The sequence below is a fragment of the Polypterus senegalus genome, chromosome 4 (assembly GCF_016835505.1).
Source record: "Polypterus senegalus isolate Bchr_013 chromosome 4, ASM1683550v1, whole genome shotgun sequence".
In the NCBI taxonomy this organism is placed as follows: Eukaryota; Metazoa; Chordata; class Cladistia; order Polypteriformes; family Polypteridae; genus Polypterus; species Polypterus senegalus.
Window position 1 is genome coordinate 4,619,752 of NC_053157.1, and position 18,323 is coordinate 4,638,074.

The 18,323-nt window shown below is 42.0% G+C and overlaps 1 protein-coding gene across 7 annotated transcripts in view; it reads right to left on the reverse strand.

The window, feature by feature from the left end:
- Positions 1-18,323, reverse strand: part of inpp4b (inositol polyphosphate-4-phosphatase type II B) — a 506,601-nt gene that overhangs the window by 379,174 nt on the left and 109,104 nt on the right. For all 7 annotated transcript variants that reach the window (XR_005633279.1, XR_005633278.1, XR_005633277.1 and 4 more), the window contains exon 5: positions 15,978-16,094. Coding sequence is in view for 4 of the 7 variants with exons in the window: in XM_039750186.1 (XP_039606120.1) it covers positions 15,978-16,094 (117 nt within the window). In the remaining 3 variants the exon portion in view is untranslated. The remainder of the gene's footprint in view (positions 1-15,977; positions 16,095-18,323) is intronic.

Genomic DNA, 18,323 nt, shown 5'->3' on the forward strand with positions numbered 1-18,323 from the left:
TACCCACTGCAGCCCACCCTGACCTTAGAAAGCCAAAAGCCTGCCTCATTAACACGGAAGGTAAAATACTGGCCTGGTAATGAGAGGAATGAGTCAGCCGCTCGGCCAACTGCCACTTGCTAACATTTTATACTAATGGAGGACCTCGATATTTTGGTGGCTGCCTCCCTGACAGGGTGCTCTGCTCAAGGTGGGCCTTTGTGATAAAAGCAGGAAATCAATGCTCCGGTGGCAGAGAGTTATTGACCCTCGGGGCCAACCAGCCACTCACTCTCACTTGCTCCAGTCTGAGCAAAGAACGGAGGGAGAGGGAAGGAAGGGGAATCAGATATCTGCAGGATTCCAGGGTCAATATTGTCGTTACTTATGTGTGCCAATCAACCTGCATCATGTCGCCAGTCTCCGTCTCACAAAACCAGAAAATGGACATGCATACAGTATGTAGAGTGCCATTGGAAAGTATGCAGACCCCTTCACATTGTGTTATGTTGCAGCCTTATACTAAATTAATTTCAAGCAACACTCAATAGCCCCAAAATGAGAAAGTGGAATCAGGATTTTTTGCAATTTTTGAAAATTTATTGACAATTTAAAAAAAAAAAAAAAGGAACTATCACACTGACAGCCCCATTCTACTGATCATCACCGAGATGTTTGGAGTTCGACCTGTCTGTGTTCATTTGAATGGAATGGACATGATTAAGAACGGCACACACACCTGGTTTAAAATCCTGATATTTTACTTACAGAGCCCTCCATGGTCAGGACCCCTGACTACTTTAGCAACCTTGTGCGTCATTACATTGGCGGTTAGATCCGGGACAGAAGGGGTCTCCTTTCTATACTGCAACCCACCCAAAACTCTTCACTCTGTTATTAAATTAGACGAACAGAGTCATCTAATAAACAATAATAATAATATCCATCCGTCCATCCATTATCCAACCTGCTATTTCCTAACTATAGGGTCACGGGGGTCTGCCAGAGCCAATCCCAGCCAACACAGGGCGCAAGGCAGGAAACAAACCCTGGGCAGGGCGCCAGCCCACCGCAGTAATAATAATACAGGGTGACACAGAAAAACTGGAACTTTTGAAATGCGTAGTGGCAGCCATGTACAGTTGGCAGCACTGCAGAACAGGGACCTGTAAACAATCTCGCCATTTAGTAATCAATTGCAAGGCAATCAATGGCAGCTGTGCGAGAACTGTTCGGTAACCATGTCATCTCAAGATTTGGTGACATTCCATGGCCCTCAAGATCACCGGATTTGTCCGTTTGTGATTTTTTCTTGTGGGGCTACCTTAAGAGTCGGGTCTACACGACTCGGCCAAGGACACTGAATGAACTGAAACAAAGAATTCAAGATGGAATTCGTGGTATCCCCGCTGAGATGTTGCAGTGATCAATGGGGAACCTCAACAGCAGATTGGAAGAATGCATACGTACAGGACGCCATCTACAGGACGTAATTTTCAGACATTGATAATTTGGATTACTGCCTCTTAAAAGGCAAGTTGTAGCGGTTCAATTGCTGTCAATAAAATTTTTTTGTTGGATTTCTTCTATTTTTATTGGGTTTTTCAAAAGTTCCCGTTTTTCTGTGTCACCCTGTATAATATAATATAATATAATATAATATAATATAATATAATATAATATAATATAATATAACAGGAGTCACTTTAAATAAACTGTAAGGTTTCTATAGGCAGTGTTGCCCCCTAGTGGCAAAAGATGTTCTACTCTAAACTCCCAAGATTTTCAATTCAATTCACTCTAATGCTGTTAATATGGAAATAATTACACTTGACAGCTGTGAATTGGCAACAGGAAGGGTTGCCCCCTCGTGGCGGCTAAAATAGTGTACTCCAAACCTGAAGATTATCAATCCAGGGGACTACAACTTTGAAAATATGGAAGCAATCATGCCCTCCACTAGCAATCTGCAAGTCATCTCGGTGGGGAAATTCAGATGCATACAGCATTAGAAACATACAAAAAAAAACAAATACAGGCTCATGGGACAAATAATACAGCCAATCAATCAATTGATAAATAATAAATAAATGTATAACATGCAGATATTTCAAAATGAACATTAGGGGTGTGTCAGGAGGAAGCACTGAATTGCCTAATAGAAATGGGCAAAAAAGACACCCCAGAGGTGCTTCTTAGCACACCGTGGTGGAATGGGCCTGTAACTAAAAACAGCGCCTCCTGGAGGGGATTGTGACGTCCTGATGGAAACCCTTCTATAAAGAGGCATCTGTGAGAAAGAGGTCAGTCTGATAGCGGACACGTACAGTAACTAACAAGGCTTTATGGAGACGGACTTCAAACGACAACAAATGATAGAAATAAAGAAACATGTGGGTCAAGGGTGTGTCCTTTCACCTCTGCTGTTTAAAATCTGCGCAGATGAGGCTTTCCAAGGTATTTATGAAGATACTTTTTAGCCGTCCCCCTGTGGCTCAGCCCGTGCAATAATGAAACAGGACATACTTTAACAATCAATAAAAAATTTTTTTAAAAATGTAATAATTTGTATTGACAAGAATTCCTATTGATAGGTTTTGTATCCAAGGACATCTTGATATACAATATCTTTGGTTTTGCTATCTCTTTGGCAAAAATGTACAAAGTTGGCAAGGTCTCTCTGGCCAGGCAGAAGGTACATAGGCTCTGACGTCAAATGTCGCCACTGATCGCGTTCAGCTCTGACAGGACAGCGTCCCCCACGTAGAGAGAAGAGCATGTGGCCATGATATCTCAGCCAGTCAGCAGCTACCCTCTAAAACACACGTAGCTCTGATCTCTCTCTCAAAAACGTTACAATCTCTAGATGATAAGGTCTGCAGAACAAACAGGTATCACTAGCTAAGCGGTGGTAAGGTGCACTCCAACACATGGCGAGAGGCAGAGCAACTGGAACGGAGGCTGGCACGGGAGTGAGGAGGGTCCTGCCCATCTCCCCAGCCTCCCCTTCCCCTTGGCCTGCTGCGTGTCTCTTGCACTCGTGTGAATAAACTGGTACCACAAGCAAACTGTGATACAGAGCGCAATGAGAGAAGTCACAAAATCAACCGGACTGTTCAAGCAAATTCTAGAAAAAAACTAAAAGCCCAGGGTAATAAAAAAACTATTAAAATCGCCAGAAAAAAAAAACTGAAATGTAGAGATGTCAGGTAATTGAAAGGAACTACTCTGGGCATCTCTCTCTCCTAGGAGGATTCGTTTTGCTGCCGTGCTCACCTTGCTTTTGCATTAGCGGCGGAAGGAAAAGTAAAAGGGATACCGTTTTGCCGATGTAGTCGCCTCGCTTCTGTATTAGCCGCTAAGCAAGTGACTCTCTCTTCGGAGGTTTCGTTTTGCCGATATGGCAACCTTGGAAGTTGGAGCCTTTTCCCCGACTCCACCTCTCACATCCAGGACGGACAGACAGAGACACACACTTCCACGCGTAGACATTTATATATAAGAAACCCGATCTAAATCCGTTACGTAGTTCTCTTGTGAAAAGCGGACAGACAGACAGACAGACGGACATTGGATTTTATAGATATAGAGATAGAGGAGTCCTAGCTTATGATGAGAAGAAGATTCAAAAAATCAGCTATGCAGATGATACGGTACTGTGAGCGGAAACTGAAGAAGACCTCAACCAATTACTAAAAGAAGTAGCTGAAAGAGGTAGACAATTCTCCATCCAAATTAACCCTTACAAACTTTTGGGTCAAATTTGACCCGTTATGACATTTGACAGCAGTAAAAATACTCTTAATGTCATTCTTTTAGCCTAAAATTTGAGGACTTTTTCTAAAGTGACTCAAATTACACACATTGTATACAGTTGTACGGGTGCTACAAATGTTTGTACATTGAGGCTCTTCCTGTTCTTCTTCTTTCGGCTGCTCCCGTTAGAGGTGGCCACAGCGGATCATCTTCTTCTCTATCTTTCTGTCCTCATCATCTTGCTCTGTCACACCCATTACTTGCATGTCCTCTCTCACCACATCCACAAATCTTTTCTTAGGCCGTCCTCTTCTCCTCTTCCCTGGCAGCTCTATCCTTGGCACCCTTCTCTCTCCTCTGCTCATGTCCGAACCAATGCCATCTCGCCTCTCTGACTTTGTCTCCCAAGCATCCCACCTGAGCTGACCTCCTGATGTCCTCATTTCTAATCCTGTCCATCCTCGTCACACTCAATGCAAACCTTAGCATCTTTAACCCCTGGTTGTCTAAATATATTTACAATAATTATAAAAAAAAAAGAAATTATTTGTGTTTTTGCTGTCAAGCAGATGCTTAAATTAAATTTAGGTTGTTATTTTGAATACAGCACACAAGAAAACAATAAGCTGGTACGTATTTTTATCTTAGCACAACTTACGTCATTTCCTCCGGGTGCTCCGGTTTCCTCTCACAGTCCAAAGACATGCAGGTTAGGTGCATTAGCAATCCTAAACTGTCCCTAGTGTGTGCTTGGTGTGTGAATGTGCTCTGCCCGGGGTTTGTTCCTGCCTTGCACCCTGTGCTGGCTGGGATTGGCTCCAGACGACCCCTGTGACCCTGTGTTAGGATATAGCGGGTTGGATTATGACTGACTGACTGACTGACAACTTATCTCAAATTTGGATAATTTTTCGCCGATTTGCAGCCAAAATCCACGTGCACGGCCACACCAACACTTCACTTCCATCAGGCAGATGTAGTTTCCACTGCACCTAGTATTGGCGTGACCAGTGCTTCCAATACGATCCTTGGTACGTATCAAATCTGCATCGACCAGCGTTGGCAGGATACATACGCCACCTTGGCTGCATTGAAGCTTGAAGCAGTTTGAAGTGATTTCACGACAATCGTCTACAAAGGGGTTAATTCTGCCTCCTCCAGCTCTGTCACCTGTTTTTTGGGCAGTGCCACCGTCACCAGCCCATAGAACACAGCCGGTCTCACCCATATCTATTGAGAAGGATTTGAGATCCACCAGTGTGAGTTAAATTAAGTAAAGTGGTGGTTTTAGGGAATCTTGAAATTGTGAAACTGGACATGCCGTGTCTGTGTGTATTTTTATTTTTTTAAAATGGGGCAGTGACGGTGACGGAGATCAAGGGGCACCTTGATGTGGTCACGAGAACTGTCTGTGTTAATGAGCACATTTGCTCAGGTTCCTGCACAGACAGGCAGCTCAAAACAGTGAAACCATAGACATATATAGATAGACGGTGCATTCACTGTGTTGCCCAGTCGATACAATACGTCAGCACGTTCGCCATATTGTGAGTGGCAAAAGTGCCATTTAAACTAATACAGGTAGACATGGAAACTGGGTTTTCTAATGAAAAAACAATAACATTTAAAACAGCATCGTTTACATACAACAGATTTTGGCGAATTGTTTACATGCAATTATTTAATCCATTTATACACTAATAATGGCAATTATTAAATAATAATAATTATTATTATTAAATAATTCCTGCCATATAAGTAACATTTCTTGGACTGCCTTCTTCCATCTCTGAAACATTTCTAGACTTCGTCCTGTTCTTACACAACACAGTAATAAAGTATCGATCAATGCCAGAGTCACCTCACGTATAGATTACTGTAATGCTATTCTGTCTGGCATCCCACAAAAACGTATCCATCGCTTACAACTTCTTCACAATTCTGCTGCCAGAATGATAACCTGCTGCTCTAAATCCACTGAACACATCACACCGATTCTCTCTCAATGTCACTGGCTCCCTCTTCACTACTGAATACGACACTAAATCTCACTCTGAACATTTCAAGCTCTCCACAGCTTACTGATCTCCTCCAGACTGGCACTCCTCTCGCTCACTCAGATCCTGTAATTTGAGAGGATTCAGCCTGTCAATACGGTGCAGCCTTAGTTTGTAGAAGACAGAGACGACTAAAGACATGAGCATCAAATGATGGCTGTCAATTTCAAACTGTGTCTCCTTGATGTGCTCCTTCATCTGAACCAATCTCAGCCTGAACAAACTGACTGATCAAAGATACACGGACAGCTTGTCCTCATGTCGACTGTCAGATAACACGCTCAGCTACTTTGACCACCTTGACTGGACCCTCAGAAGGAATCATCAGACCTCCTTTGTTTTTTGATGTGAGCGAGTGGTAGCTTTGATCATATGACGCCGGTACAGCGTCTGTTACCAAACTAGCACGGCACACATCACAGGTTAGCTTTCTCAAAATCCCGTCTAAGGGCTACCTGACCTCCCACTGCTTCCAGAAGTGGATTTCATTGGGAAACCTTCAAAGTTTGAGAAATGTTAACAGCTAACAACAATCTACACAGTTAGTGACTAAATACGTTTAGCCAAAACGTTGTTTGGAGGCTCACTTGAGCACATAAATGCATAGCTTTGCTAGCTTAGCCTGGCGTAGCTAAAGTTAAGATTAGATAATCGGATTTTATAATGGCCAAATATAACCAAAACAATTGTTCAGCCTTACCTATGAAATGTAATCCCCCGGGATCGGATTTGGAGCATACAGCGGTTTGTACAATCCCAAGCAGAACACGTGTGAGGCATCTTTATCCATTACTTCGCTACACAGCAGTGCCACTTGCAATATGGGGGAGACGTTGACGTATGATGCTGCTGGTTATGCGCCGTCTAGTAATTCTATGTCTATGAGTGAAACAGCATAGTAGTGATCAGAAGGAACAGAGGTCACCCAGAGGTCGGGTGGGCTCCTTGACACTTACATGTCATCTGCACCTGCAATGTAACAAAATAATCTAAAAATAAACAAATCAGTATCCATTCCTTCCAAGCTAACTGAGGTTACAGACACCCAAAGAGGGGCAGAGGGGCTTCCTACGATTATCTAGGCACCTGAGCTGCCATTTCAGTGGCTGAAGTTATGGCAGTAGGACTTAAATGTGCCAGAGGCCCTTGAGCTGATCTCCCAAGATGAGGAAGCAGATAGTGATTTGGAGGAGGATGTTTCAGAGCAGGAAGACAACATGGAGGAAAACTCTGATGACAGAGCAGCAAGGGAGACATTTACGTCAACAAACAGCGCTATCAGTCGCTCCGCACTTCCACCATCACGTTGCAGGCAGGATGGCAGCGTAAAAATGTCATTTGAATGACGAAAGACCCAAAAGACTGATCTGACATTTTGTCAACGTTCCAGCTCTTCCTCCTTGTCACTGACATGGCAAACATGGAGGGGTTTCAAACATCATGGTTGAGAATGGAAAGCTCACGCACGTCACACACGTGCCCAAAGGAAGGCAGCTAGAAGGACCCAAAGAAGGTAATTCCACACCAGGCCAGGAGGTGGTGGGGTGCAGTAAACCTCTCTCTTTTATCTCTGCAGACCAGATATGGGAAACTCTGCCTGATTCCGAGGATGTCACTTCCGGTTCTGGCCATGAGGACGTTACTTCTGGTTGGCGGGATATGGGGGAGTATTTGGGGAGTGCCACCCAAAGAATGTCACTTCTGGTTCCATACCTTTCAATGACCTTGACATCACTTCCAGTTCCAGGCCCTCAATGTCTCACTTCCAGTTCCGGGTGCCCCTGATGACCTCACTTTTGATTGCAGGGTTGGGGTGAGGGGTGATGAAATCATTTCCGATTCCGGGTCTTGATGATGTCATTTCCGCCAGCCTGCCTTAAAAGCGAGACAACCTCCACTTTGTATTAAGTTCTGTTTTGGAGTGAACCCGTACACTTCTGTGTTGCCAAAAAAATAAAATTCTTGCAGCCTCAGTCCAGTATACGGGTGGCTGCCCCAAACCTCTCTTGGTGTCAGGGTCTGCTCATTTCACACATGGATGTGACAGACCTACATGAGGCAGAAGACACACATCCATAAATCTTTTCTTAGGCCTTCCTCTTCTTCTCCTCCCTGGCAGTTCTATCCTTAGCACCCTTCTCTCTCCTCTCACACACAGGCAAGGTTTCCTGGCACTGCTTTGAATGCGCAGACTGGTTTGCAGTAAGCACTGTTTTATGCTTTGTGTTCGAAGTGTTAATTAATGCTGAATTAATATTGATAACTGTAGATGGTTGCTACTTAGGAAGTATAAATGTGAGGTTTAAATACACAGTAAGTCCTGCTGCCATAACCCCAGCCACTGAAATGGCAGCTCAGGTGCCTTGATAATCTGAGAGGGATGGAAATCGACAGTCCACATCAGGAGAAGGACTTAGGAGTCATAGTGGACTCAATACTATCAACTTGCAGACAAGCCATTAAGGAAGCTAACAGAATGTCAGGTTATATAGCGCCTTGATGTGTGCAGTACAAGTCACAGGAGGTTCTGCTCAGGCTTTATAACATACTGGTGAGGCCTCTGCTGGAGTCCTGGGTACAGTTTTGGTCTCCATAAAGACATAGTAGCACTGGAGAAAGTCCAGGGAAGAGCAACACAGCCAATTGCAGGACTACAGGGGATGAGTTATGAGGAAAGATTGAAAGAGTTGAGTCTTTACCGTTTAAACAGAAGAAGATGTAATGTCAGTAAATGTAAAGTGTTACATGTGGGAAGTAAAAATGTGAGGTTTGAATACACAGTGGGAGGTCAGGAAATCGAGAGTCCATCTTATTTGAAGGATTTAGGAGTCGTGGTGGACTCAATTCTATCAACTGCCAGACAAGCCATTAAGAAGGCTAACAGAATGTCAGGTTATATAGCGCCTTGATGTGTGCAGTACAAGTCACAGGAGGTTCTGCTCAGGCTTTATAACATACTGGTGAGGCCTCTGCTGGAGTCCTGGATACAGTTTTGGTCTCCATAAAGACATAGTAGCACTGGAGAAAGTCCAGGGAAGAGCAACACAGCCAATTGCAGGACTACAGGGGATGAGTTATGAGGAAAGATTGAAAGAGCTGAGCCTTTACAGTCTAAGCAGAAGAAAACGTAATGTCAGTAACTGTAAAGTATTACACATAGGAAGTAAAAATATGAGGTTTGAATACACAATTGGAGCTCTGAAAATCGAAAGTCCACCTCATGAGAAGGACTTAGGAGTCATGGTGGACTCAATACTATCAACTGCCAGACAAACCATTAAGAAGGCTAACAGAATGTCAGGTTATATAGTGCCTTGATGTATGCAGTACAAGTCACAGGAGGTTCTGCTCAGGCTTTATAGCACACTGGTGAGGCCTCATCTTGAGTCCTGTGTACAGTTTTAGTCTCCATAAAGATATAGCAGCACCAGAGAAGGTCCAGAGAAGAGCAACTAGACTAATTCAGGGCTACAGGTGACAAGTTATGAGGAAAGATCAAAAGAGCTGAGCCTTTACCGTTTAAACAGAAGAAGATGTAATGTCAGTAAATGTAAAGTGTTACATGTAGGAAGTAAAAATGTGAGGTTTGAATACACAGTGGGAGGTCAGGAAATCGAGAGTCCATCTTATTTGAAAGATTTAGGAGTTGTAGAGGACTCGTCACTATGAACTGCCAGACAAGCCATTCAGAAGGCTAACAGAATGTCAGGTTATATAGCGCCTTGATGTGTGGAGTACAAGTCACAGGAGGTTTTGCTCAAGCTTTATAACACACTGGTGTGGCCTCATCTGGAGTCCTGCATGCAGTTTTGGTCTCCATAAAGACAGTTCAGAGAAGAGTGACTCGGCTGATTGCAGGACTACAGGGGATGACTTATGAGGAAAGATTACAAGAGCTGAGTCTTTACAGTTTAAGTAAAAGGAGATGAAGAGGAGACCTGACTGAAGTGTTTAAAATTATTAAGGGAATTAGTGCAGTGGATCAAGATGGTAACTTTAAAATGAGTTCATCAAGAACACAGGTACACAGTGGAAAATTTGTTAAGGTTAAATTTCACACAAACATGAGGAAGTTTTTCTTCACACAGAGAACCACAGACACTTGGAATAAGTGACCAAGTAGTGTGGTGGACAGGAGGACTTTAGGGACCCTTAAAACTCAACTTGATGTTATTTTGGAGGAACTAAGCAGGTGGGACTGGTGAGCTCATTGGGCTGAATGGCCTCTTCTCATCCAGATTGTTCAAATGTTCTACAATTTTAAAAATCCAGAAGAGGGGAGAGGAACCCTGAAAACCTCTGGCCCCAAAAGACAAAAAATTTGGCTCTTTTTGATTAACGATTCTGCGGTGGGTTGGCACCCTGCCCGGGATTGGTTCCTGCCTTGTGCCCTGTGTTGGCTGGGATTGGCTCCAGCAGACCCCCGTGACCCTGTATTCGGATTCAGCGGGTTAGGAATGGATGGATGGATTAACGATTTCATTAGCAAACAAGAAGAAACAAAAACACTGAAAGTGGATTCAAAAGGGAATGCTTAAAAGACAACACAGAAAATAAATAAAAATAGTCCACACCTCCATTAAACAAAGTGAGGGCACCTAACCAAAATATTAAACCACAAAGCACTTCTGAAATCCAAAAGGCAGAAGCAGATAGTAGTGGCATGGCAGCTATCTTGTGGTCTGGTGGCTTCTTAAATAGCACTGGGGAGGGGGGGGTCATACATCCCTACAGCTGCAACATCACATATAACCCCCTCCTTATCCCCCTTCACCCAGCACCTTTAGCTCAGCACACAGAGAGCACGGTACATAACTTGAAATATAAATACATACGGTACACAAAGCAACAATTACCATACCAAACAATATTCACAAACACATATCTCAAAAAAGAGAAAGAAAACAAAGACAGAGCCAATAAAAGAATCTAACAAATAATATTAGAAAAAACATCACAAATAAAAAATAGAAAAGAAGAATGAAACCCTGGCTGTACCATGACAGGACAATCACAATTCAGATCAGTCAAGTAATCAATCAATGTGGAGATATAATCCAATCATCATTACTCAAGAAACTTAGGGAAACAGCCTAATCACTATTAATCAATCAACATCAAGACAACTAATAGGTGAATTGAATATAATTATTTAGATGGTAACAATCTAAATTAACACCTTCTTCATATAGCTCCTTTCATGGCAGTTTCAGATTATTTTGCACATGGAGCTAATCAATATTACACCAGGCTTATTATATAATTACAGTGCAGTACCGGTCAATATTTATCACTCAGGCATTATATAATATAGTGCCTTTCAAGGCACACCTCATTTCAAAACACTTCATACATACACATCGGCAGACCAAACACAAATTAGTATACAAATAGGGGTCAACAATTAGGATCAACAATTTGCTACTCCTCCCTTCATCATATGGCCCCCCGTCATAAGAATTTCAGATTTTTTTTTTTTTAATTTAGACCAGATGAGTATTACAATAGGCATATAATTATATAATTACAGTGTGGCACACATTGAGTGGCTTGCTCAATGTTCATCAATTAATATAATATATTAATTACTTAATAAATTCCTTAATTATTCCTTAATAAATTTCTAATTCCTTAAATAATTATCCATCCATCCATTATCCAACTCCTAACTACAAGGCCACGGGGGTCTGCGGGAGCCAATCCCAGCCAACACAGGGCGCAAGGCAGGAAACAAACCTTGAGCAGGGCGCCAGCCCACCACATGGTACATACACACACACCAGGGACAATTTAGGACCCCCAATGCACCTAACCTGCATTTCTTTGGACTGTGGGAGGAAACCCACGCAGACACGGGTAGAACATGCAAACTCCACACAGGGAGGACCCGGGAAGTGAACCCAGGTCTCCTAACTGCGAGGCAGCAACGTTACCCACTGCGCCACCGTGCTGCCTTTAATTAATTAATTAAATTAAAATTAAATTCCTTAATTATTCCTTAATTCCTTAATTATTTCCTTCCCTTAATACAGCTCCTTTCTATAGAAAGCTCATCTGAAAGTACAAATCAACACAACTAATAGGTGAATACAAATAAAGTGTGACAACTGATCACATCTTCTTCATATAGCACCTTTCATGAGAATTTCAGACTGTTTTACACACAGAACAAATGAGTGTGCCAACTGGCATATCACTTAATTAAAAGTGTGGTGACTTAATGGACGTGCTCACTTGTTTGTCAGGCTTCTTATAAATATAGCGCCTCTCCAGACAAACCTCATCTGAAAGCACTTTAATCATACATATCAATATGGATAACAAAATGGAGTGTACATAATCAGAACACAACAATTAGGAATAACAATTAGCCACACCTTCTTCATATAGCTCCTTTTATGGCCGTTTCACATTATTTTAACAGGTACTGCAATAGGCATATCCTAGAATTACAGGATAGTGACTTGCTTAGTGTTTATCAACCTGAGTCCCTATAATATAGCGCCTTTCCAGAGAATCTTCATCTCAAAGCACAGATCAACAAAGCTAATGGGTGTATACAATAAAAGGTGACAATTATGTCCAACAGTCAGCTACCCCTTCTTCATATAGCTCCTTTCATGAGAGTCTCAGATTATTTTCCACATAAAACAAATGAATATTACCATCTTTCTATATAATACGCTACTGTGGCTGTTCATTTGTCTGTCCAGGATTTTAAATCACCTGTAGCTCGCAAACCGTTTGACCTATTGACCTGATAATTGGCACACATATACTATGTGACGTCTACTATCCACTTTCAGGGTGATGATTGACCTCCAAGGTTATTCCTCTTTTTTATTTTATTGCAGAATCAACTCTCAGCAGCAGCCAGCAGGGAGGCTGTGCGGCGCATGCGTACGGGCGCCGTACTCATCCCTACCACCTTCACCGTCACTTCCACCTACCCTCTTCATATCTTAAGTCATTCTTCAGGCAGATTGAAGACTTAAGTGCCAGCTTCAGTGAAAATTGAAACACAAACTCTGAGTTAATCAGTTTTAACTCGACAAGATGCCGACGAAAGAAGAGAAGCAGTGGGCCGCTAGGGTGGAGAAAAGAAGAGCTGATCAGGAAGCAGCAAGCGCATCAACCTCTGAGCCAACGAATGATAAACGTACAGAGAAAGAGGAGGAAAACTAGAAATGTTCAAGTCAAGTATATTCACGGCAGCGCGACATTACTGGTAGTGGTATAGTGCAGGAATTTAAGTGACTTGCTCAATGTTCATCAGTCTGAGTTTCTATAATATAGCGCCTTTCCAGACCAACCACATGTCAAAGTCCTTCATTCATACACATCAACACAACAAACAGGTGTTAAAGGGCTATAATTAGGAGTAACTCCTTCTCCATATAGCTCCTTTCATGGCAGTTTCAGATTATTTTACACAAGGAGCTAATCAATATTACACCAGGCTTATGATATAATTACAATGCAATAAACACTCAATATTCATCAATCAGACATCATATACTGTAATATAGTGCCTTTCTAGGCACACTTCATACATACACAAACAAATTAGTATTGAAACAGAGAATAACAATTAGGCTCCACAATTTGCGACCCCTCCTTCATGGGAATTTCAGATTATTTTACACGTAGACCAAGTGAATATTAAAATGGGTACATAATCATTTAATTACAGATTAGCACAACCTGGAGAGATGTGTGTAAATGTAGTGCAAGCAGAGCAGTTCAGCGCTTGCTCACATTCACTCATATAGCGCCTTTGACATAAAAGCCTCTCACACCCCTTACTGCAGCAGATTCATATATTTATGCTGCTTAAAGTGCCAGGTGGGCAGAGCGGTTTGCTTGCGGGCACTTTCTGAGCCAGCAGTGGAATTCAGTCTTTGAATACGCGGATCCTCGGGCACCTAAACCATCTCCATCCATCCATTTTCTAACCCACTGAATCCGAATACAGGGTCACGGGGGTCTGCTGGAGCCAATCCCAGCCAACACAGGGCACAAGGCAGGAACCAATCCTGGGCAGGGTGCCAACCCACCGCAGGACACACACAAACACACCCACACACCAAGCACACACTATAGCCAATTTAGAATCGCCAATCCACCTAACCTGCATGTCTTTGGATTGTGGGAGGAAACCGGAGCGCCCGGAGGAAACCCACGCCTAAACCATCTCTTAAATGAAAAATAAGAACAGAAAAACCTCCTAAAGCGACAGGACATCAACATCAGCCTGTAAACGGCACAGACCCTCTGCCTACTTGAGAGCTGCACACATTGTCCACTTCGTTTTGACACCCACTAATCAGATTCAACTCTGTTCTGACATATGCTTTACATCACCCCGGCTACATATGTGTGGGCTAAGGCCCCTCGCAGGCCCAATACAAATTACACGCAAGTGAAAATCGATAACATCACAAGAAACAATCCAGTCAGGCTCACGTAACAGCAGTGACACATCCCCAGTCAGCACATCCCCGCAGCGCTCGGCGGGCCGCCTGTGACAGCAGAAGACAGAGAGGCAGGTGCTCACTGAGAGTCACTTTTGATTTCTCTTAGCAGTAAAGCAACAGAAGACAAAAACGTCTGACATTATTTTATATCGCACCGAGCTTGTGGTCAAAACGCCAAGGTACTGAATTTCCTAAGGCCCACCTTAGCAAATGACCCCCGACTCTCGAGGGGTTTTTCCTTAGCTGAATGGCGTATTTCTGAGCAGGACCTCTTTAGAAGATGAAAGAGAGAGGAAGAGAACATGTGCCAGAGCCACAGCCAGAGCTGAGGAAGAAAAAATTAATGAGCAGAAGAGCAAAATATCGACCATCAGCTGTGAATTTCACTTCTTGGAGTCGGGCATCTTCACACAGGTGCATGAAAGAAGAAGTGGGCCAATTAAACTGCCGCAGGGAGAGAAACGGATTTCTACATGTAAAAATATCCATATGCTGTGGGCGCACATGCACAATCACGTGAAAAAGTACGGGCACCCCAAGAAATGTGTTTGTTTCTCTTTTAGCATTTTTAACACGACACCCTATGATGCAGTATTAAGATTTAAAGTCACAGAGCTCTTCAGTACATCCCAATGTTTGTCAATGGAGACGGCATGGCTGTTGTGCTTGAGATGATGCACCCCTCACCTCCTGTCCGCTTTTATACTTTGGCTTTTTTTTTGTTTGTTTGTTTGTTTTTGAGCTTTTACTCCTCCTCATGCGTCTCACAACTGCACTTCCTCTTTAGTCGGGTCACCAAAGCCACACTGACCAACCAGAATGCTAAAAGGAATTAGACACGTGTTATTATATAGAAAATATACTGTATACTCCACTCGTGTAACTCTAGAAACATTATATATATATATATATATATATATATATATATATATATATATATATATATAAACGGGACAGTGAGGGGGACCCTGCCCGGCTCCCCACTCCTGACGTCACATTTCTCCTTCCCATTGGCCCACAGCCTCTGTCTCAGATTAGCGCAATTATATCACTCATGCAAGTGAAGTATGATTCTTAGTGATGAGAGAAGTTGCAAAATCAACTGGAATGTTCAAGCAAATTATAGAAAAATACCCAATCTAAATCCATTAAGTATTTCTCTCGTGAAAAGCGGTCAGACATACAGACAGATGTTGGATTTATATATATATATATATATATATATATATATATATATATAAATAAAGATATCATATCTATATATACTGTAGATATGATATATATATATATATATATATATATATAGATAGATAGATAGATAGATAGATAGATAGATAGATCTGAAAGGCACTATATAATTGAGAATTCGATAAGCACCCTATGACCAAAACACAAACACGTACTGTACATTCCTATAAATATACTTATCCACATAAGGAAATGAAAGCAAATGTACATAACTCCCCAAACAAAGGCGGACCCTCCACTCTGACCCCCAAAGGTAAAGTGAAAAGCCAATTTCCCCTCAGAGATTAACACAGCATATCCAATCCAATCTAATTGTATTCCTTGTGTCTTATTTCAATTGCCCACATAAAACATGGAAGTCTTTACTCAACCCACCCTTTAGTTCCCTTTCTTCTTTAAACTGCTCATTTAAGAAACTGTAAGAAAAGCCCTCACAGCCCCTCCAGCAGTGTTCACTTACCGTCTCCTGTGACTTCTCCCTGACATCGTAGACAGACAGCTTCAGTCGGGTTTCCTCGCCAATGGGGTAATCCGGGGGGAATGACACGCCAGTCAAGAAAAGAGGGTCTCTTGTTCCCTGTGTGACAAAACCCAAGAGATTCAGGACTAAGGAACGTAGCCGAGGCAGCAGCAGCTGTCCACAAGCACAGCCGAAACAGATCAGCACACGTGGATAGAAAGGAGCGTTTTCCTTCACTAGAATAAAAGGCGGCAGGGCTAGAAGAACAGGCGGTCAAGTTAACCTGAAAAAGACAAATTCCCCAAGCGCTCCTGGGCTATTTCAGGAATGCAGAAGCCTCAGCCGTATTTGTCAGGGCTGTTATTAATGCCTTGTGATAAACAGTTTACGTTCCAGGCCAGACTGTTTACTGCACGCCTCCTTCTGCTGATATTCTCTGGACAAGACAGCTGCAGACGCCCGACAAATGGGACTTGACTAAATCAGAAAGAAAATATTTGTTGCCGATAATTGGAACCGTCTAATGACCAAGACTGCCTGAGAGATTCCTAACTGCAGATTTCATAGTGATAGGAGACACCCGAGTCATCCTGCGTAGCCTCTGGTGCCATCCTCTAATGCTTCCTGTTTTATCTCGCTGTGTACAGGCAAGTGAAGCGTTCCAATTGAAACCCAGAAGAGCTGACTGCACATATCTCAAATGTTAAATGATTACATACAAATCACCTAAATAAAAGGATCAGCCTCTGTGTGTCTGTCTGTGTGTCCATCCGGTTGCTATGTCTCAGTCATTCCAAAAGATGGAGCACAACAAACATTTTCAGCAATAAAATGCATTGCATTTCTCATTCCAACAGATGGTACATCACAAACATTAATACTGCTTTTATGAACCCCATACCAAATGACATAGAGCAAAAACATATGCATTACATTTGCAATTGCAACTGAAGGCGCATCACAAACATTTGTAGTAATGCATTTTATTATTAGAAATGTTTGTAATGTGTCACATGCTGGAATGACAAATACAGTATATAATACATTTTATTGTTAGAAAGGTTCATAATGCACCATATGTTGGAATGACAAATGCAATGCATTTTATTATTAGAAATGTTTGTGGTGCACCAATATGTTGGAATGACAAATGTAATACATTTTATTATTCAAAATGTTTGTGATGCACCATATGTTGGAATGGAAACTGCATTTTATTACTACAAATGTCCCAAAACACAATCCAGGTTTTCTTAAGCTGTTCATGTCCTGCTAGGTAGCCTGATGTACACTTTTTTCTGCATATTAGGAAGTTCCTCAAAGCACAAAGAACCAATGTCATATGGAAAAACCCTTCCCAGAATGAAACAGAGCTTTGTCAAGCAATGGCCCTATAAAAATCAACACCACCCAGCAAAAAACCACAAAGTGCCATTAAAGAACCAGCAATTTTAAAGAGTGAATATAGTAAAGCAGAACTGTTCTCTTGTCCAGTAAGTCCTTATGAATTATTATTATTCAGCAGAAGTGTGTCAAGAAATGCTACTGGGGGTCTTTTATACCAACAGCAACACGTCAACTGGGACAGCCAAGGCAGAACTTTTCTTTCTTTTGAATTTTTCTTGCTTTATAGTCATTTAGTGTGTGTTCAGACCAAAGTGTGTGTATGAATGTTTATTTATTTACTTACTTGTCTATGTATTTATTTATTTAAAGAGCATCTGTAAAAATCTAAATTTCCCTCTGATGACAAATAAAGTATCTATCTATCTATGACATAAATGCACCGTATGAATTATAACACACTGGTGAGGCCTCATCTGAGTGCAAAAAGGACAAAGCAGCACTGGAGAAAGAGCAACTAGGCTGAGTCCAGGACTACAGGGGATGAGTTAAGAGGAAAAATTAAAAGAGATGAGCCTTTACAGTTTAAGAAAAAGAAAATTTAATATCAGTAAATGTAAAGTATGATATATAGGAAGTAAAAATGTGAGGTCTGAATACACAATGGGAGGTCTGAAAAATCGAGAGTTCACCTTATGAGAAGGACTTAGGAGCCGTAGAGGATTTGACACAATCAACTACCAGACAAGCCATTAAGAAGGCCAACAGAATGTCAAGTTATATATATTTATTGGTCTCCAAAAACGACATAGCAGCACTAGAAAAAGGTCCAGAGAAGAGCGACTAGGCCGAGTCCAGGGCTACAGGGGATGAGTTATGAGGAAAGATTAAAAGAGCTGAGCCTTTACAGTTTAAGCAAAAGAAAATGGAATGTAATGAAATGTAAAGTATGACACGTAGGAAGTCAAAATGTGAGGTTTGAATACACAATGGAAGCTCTGA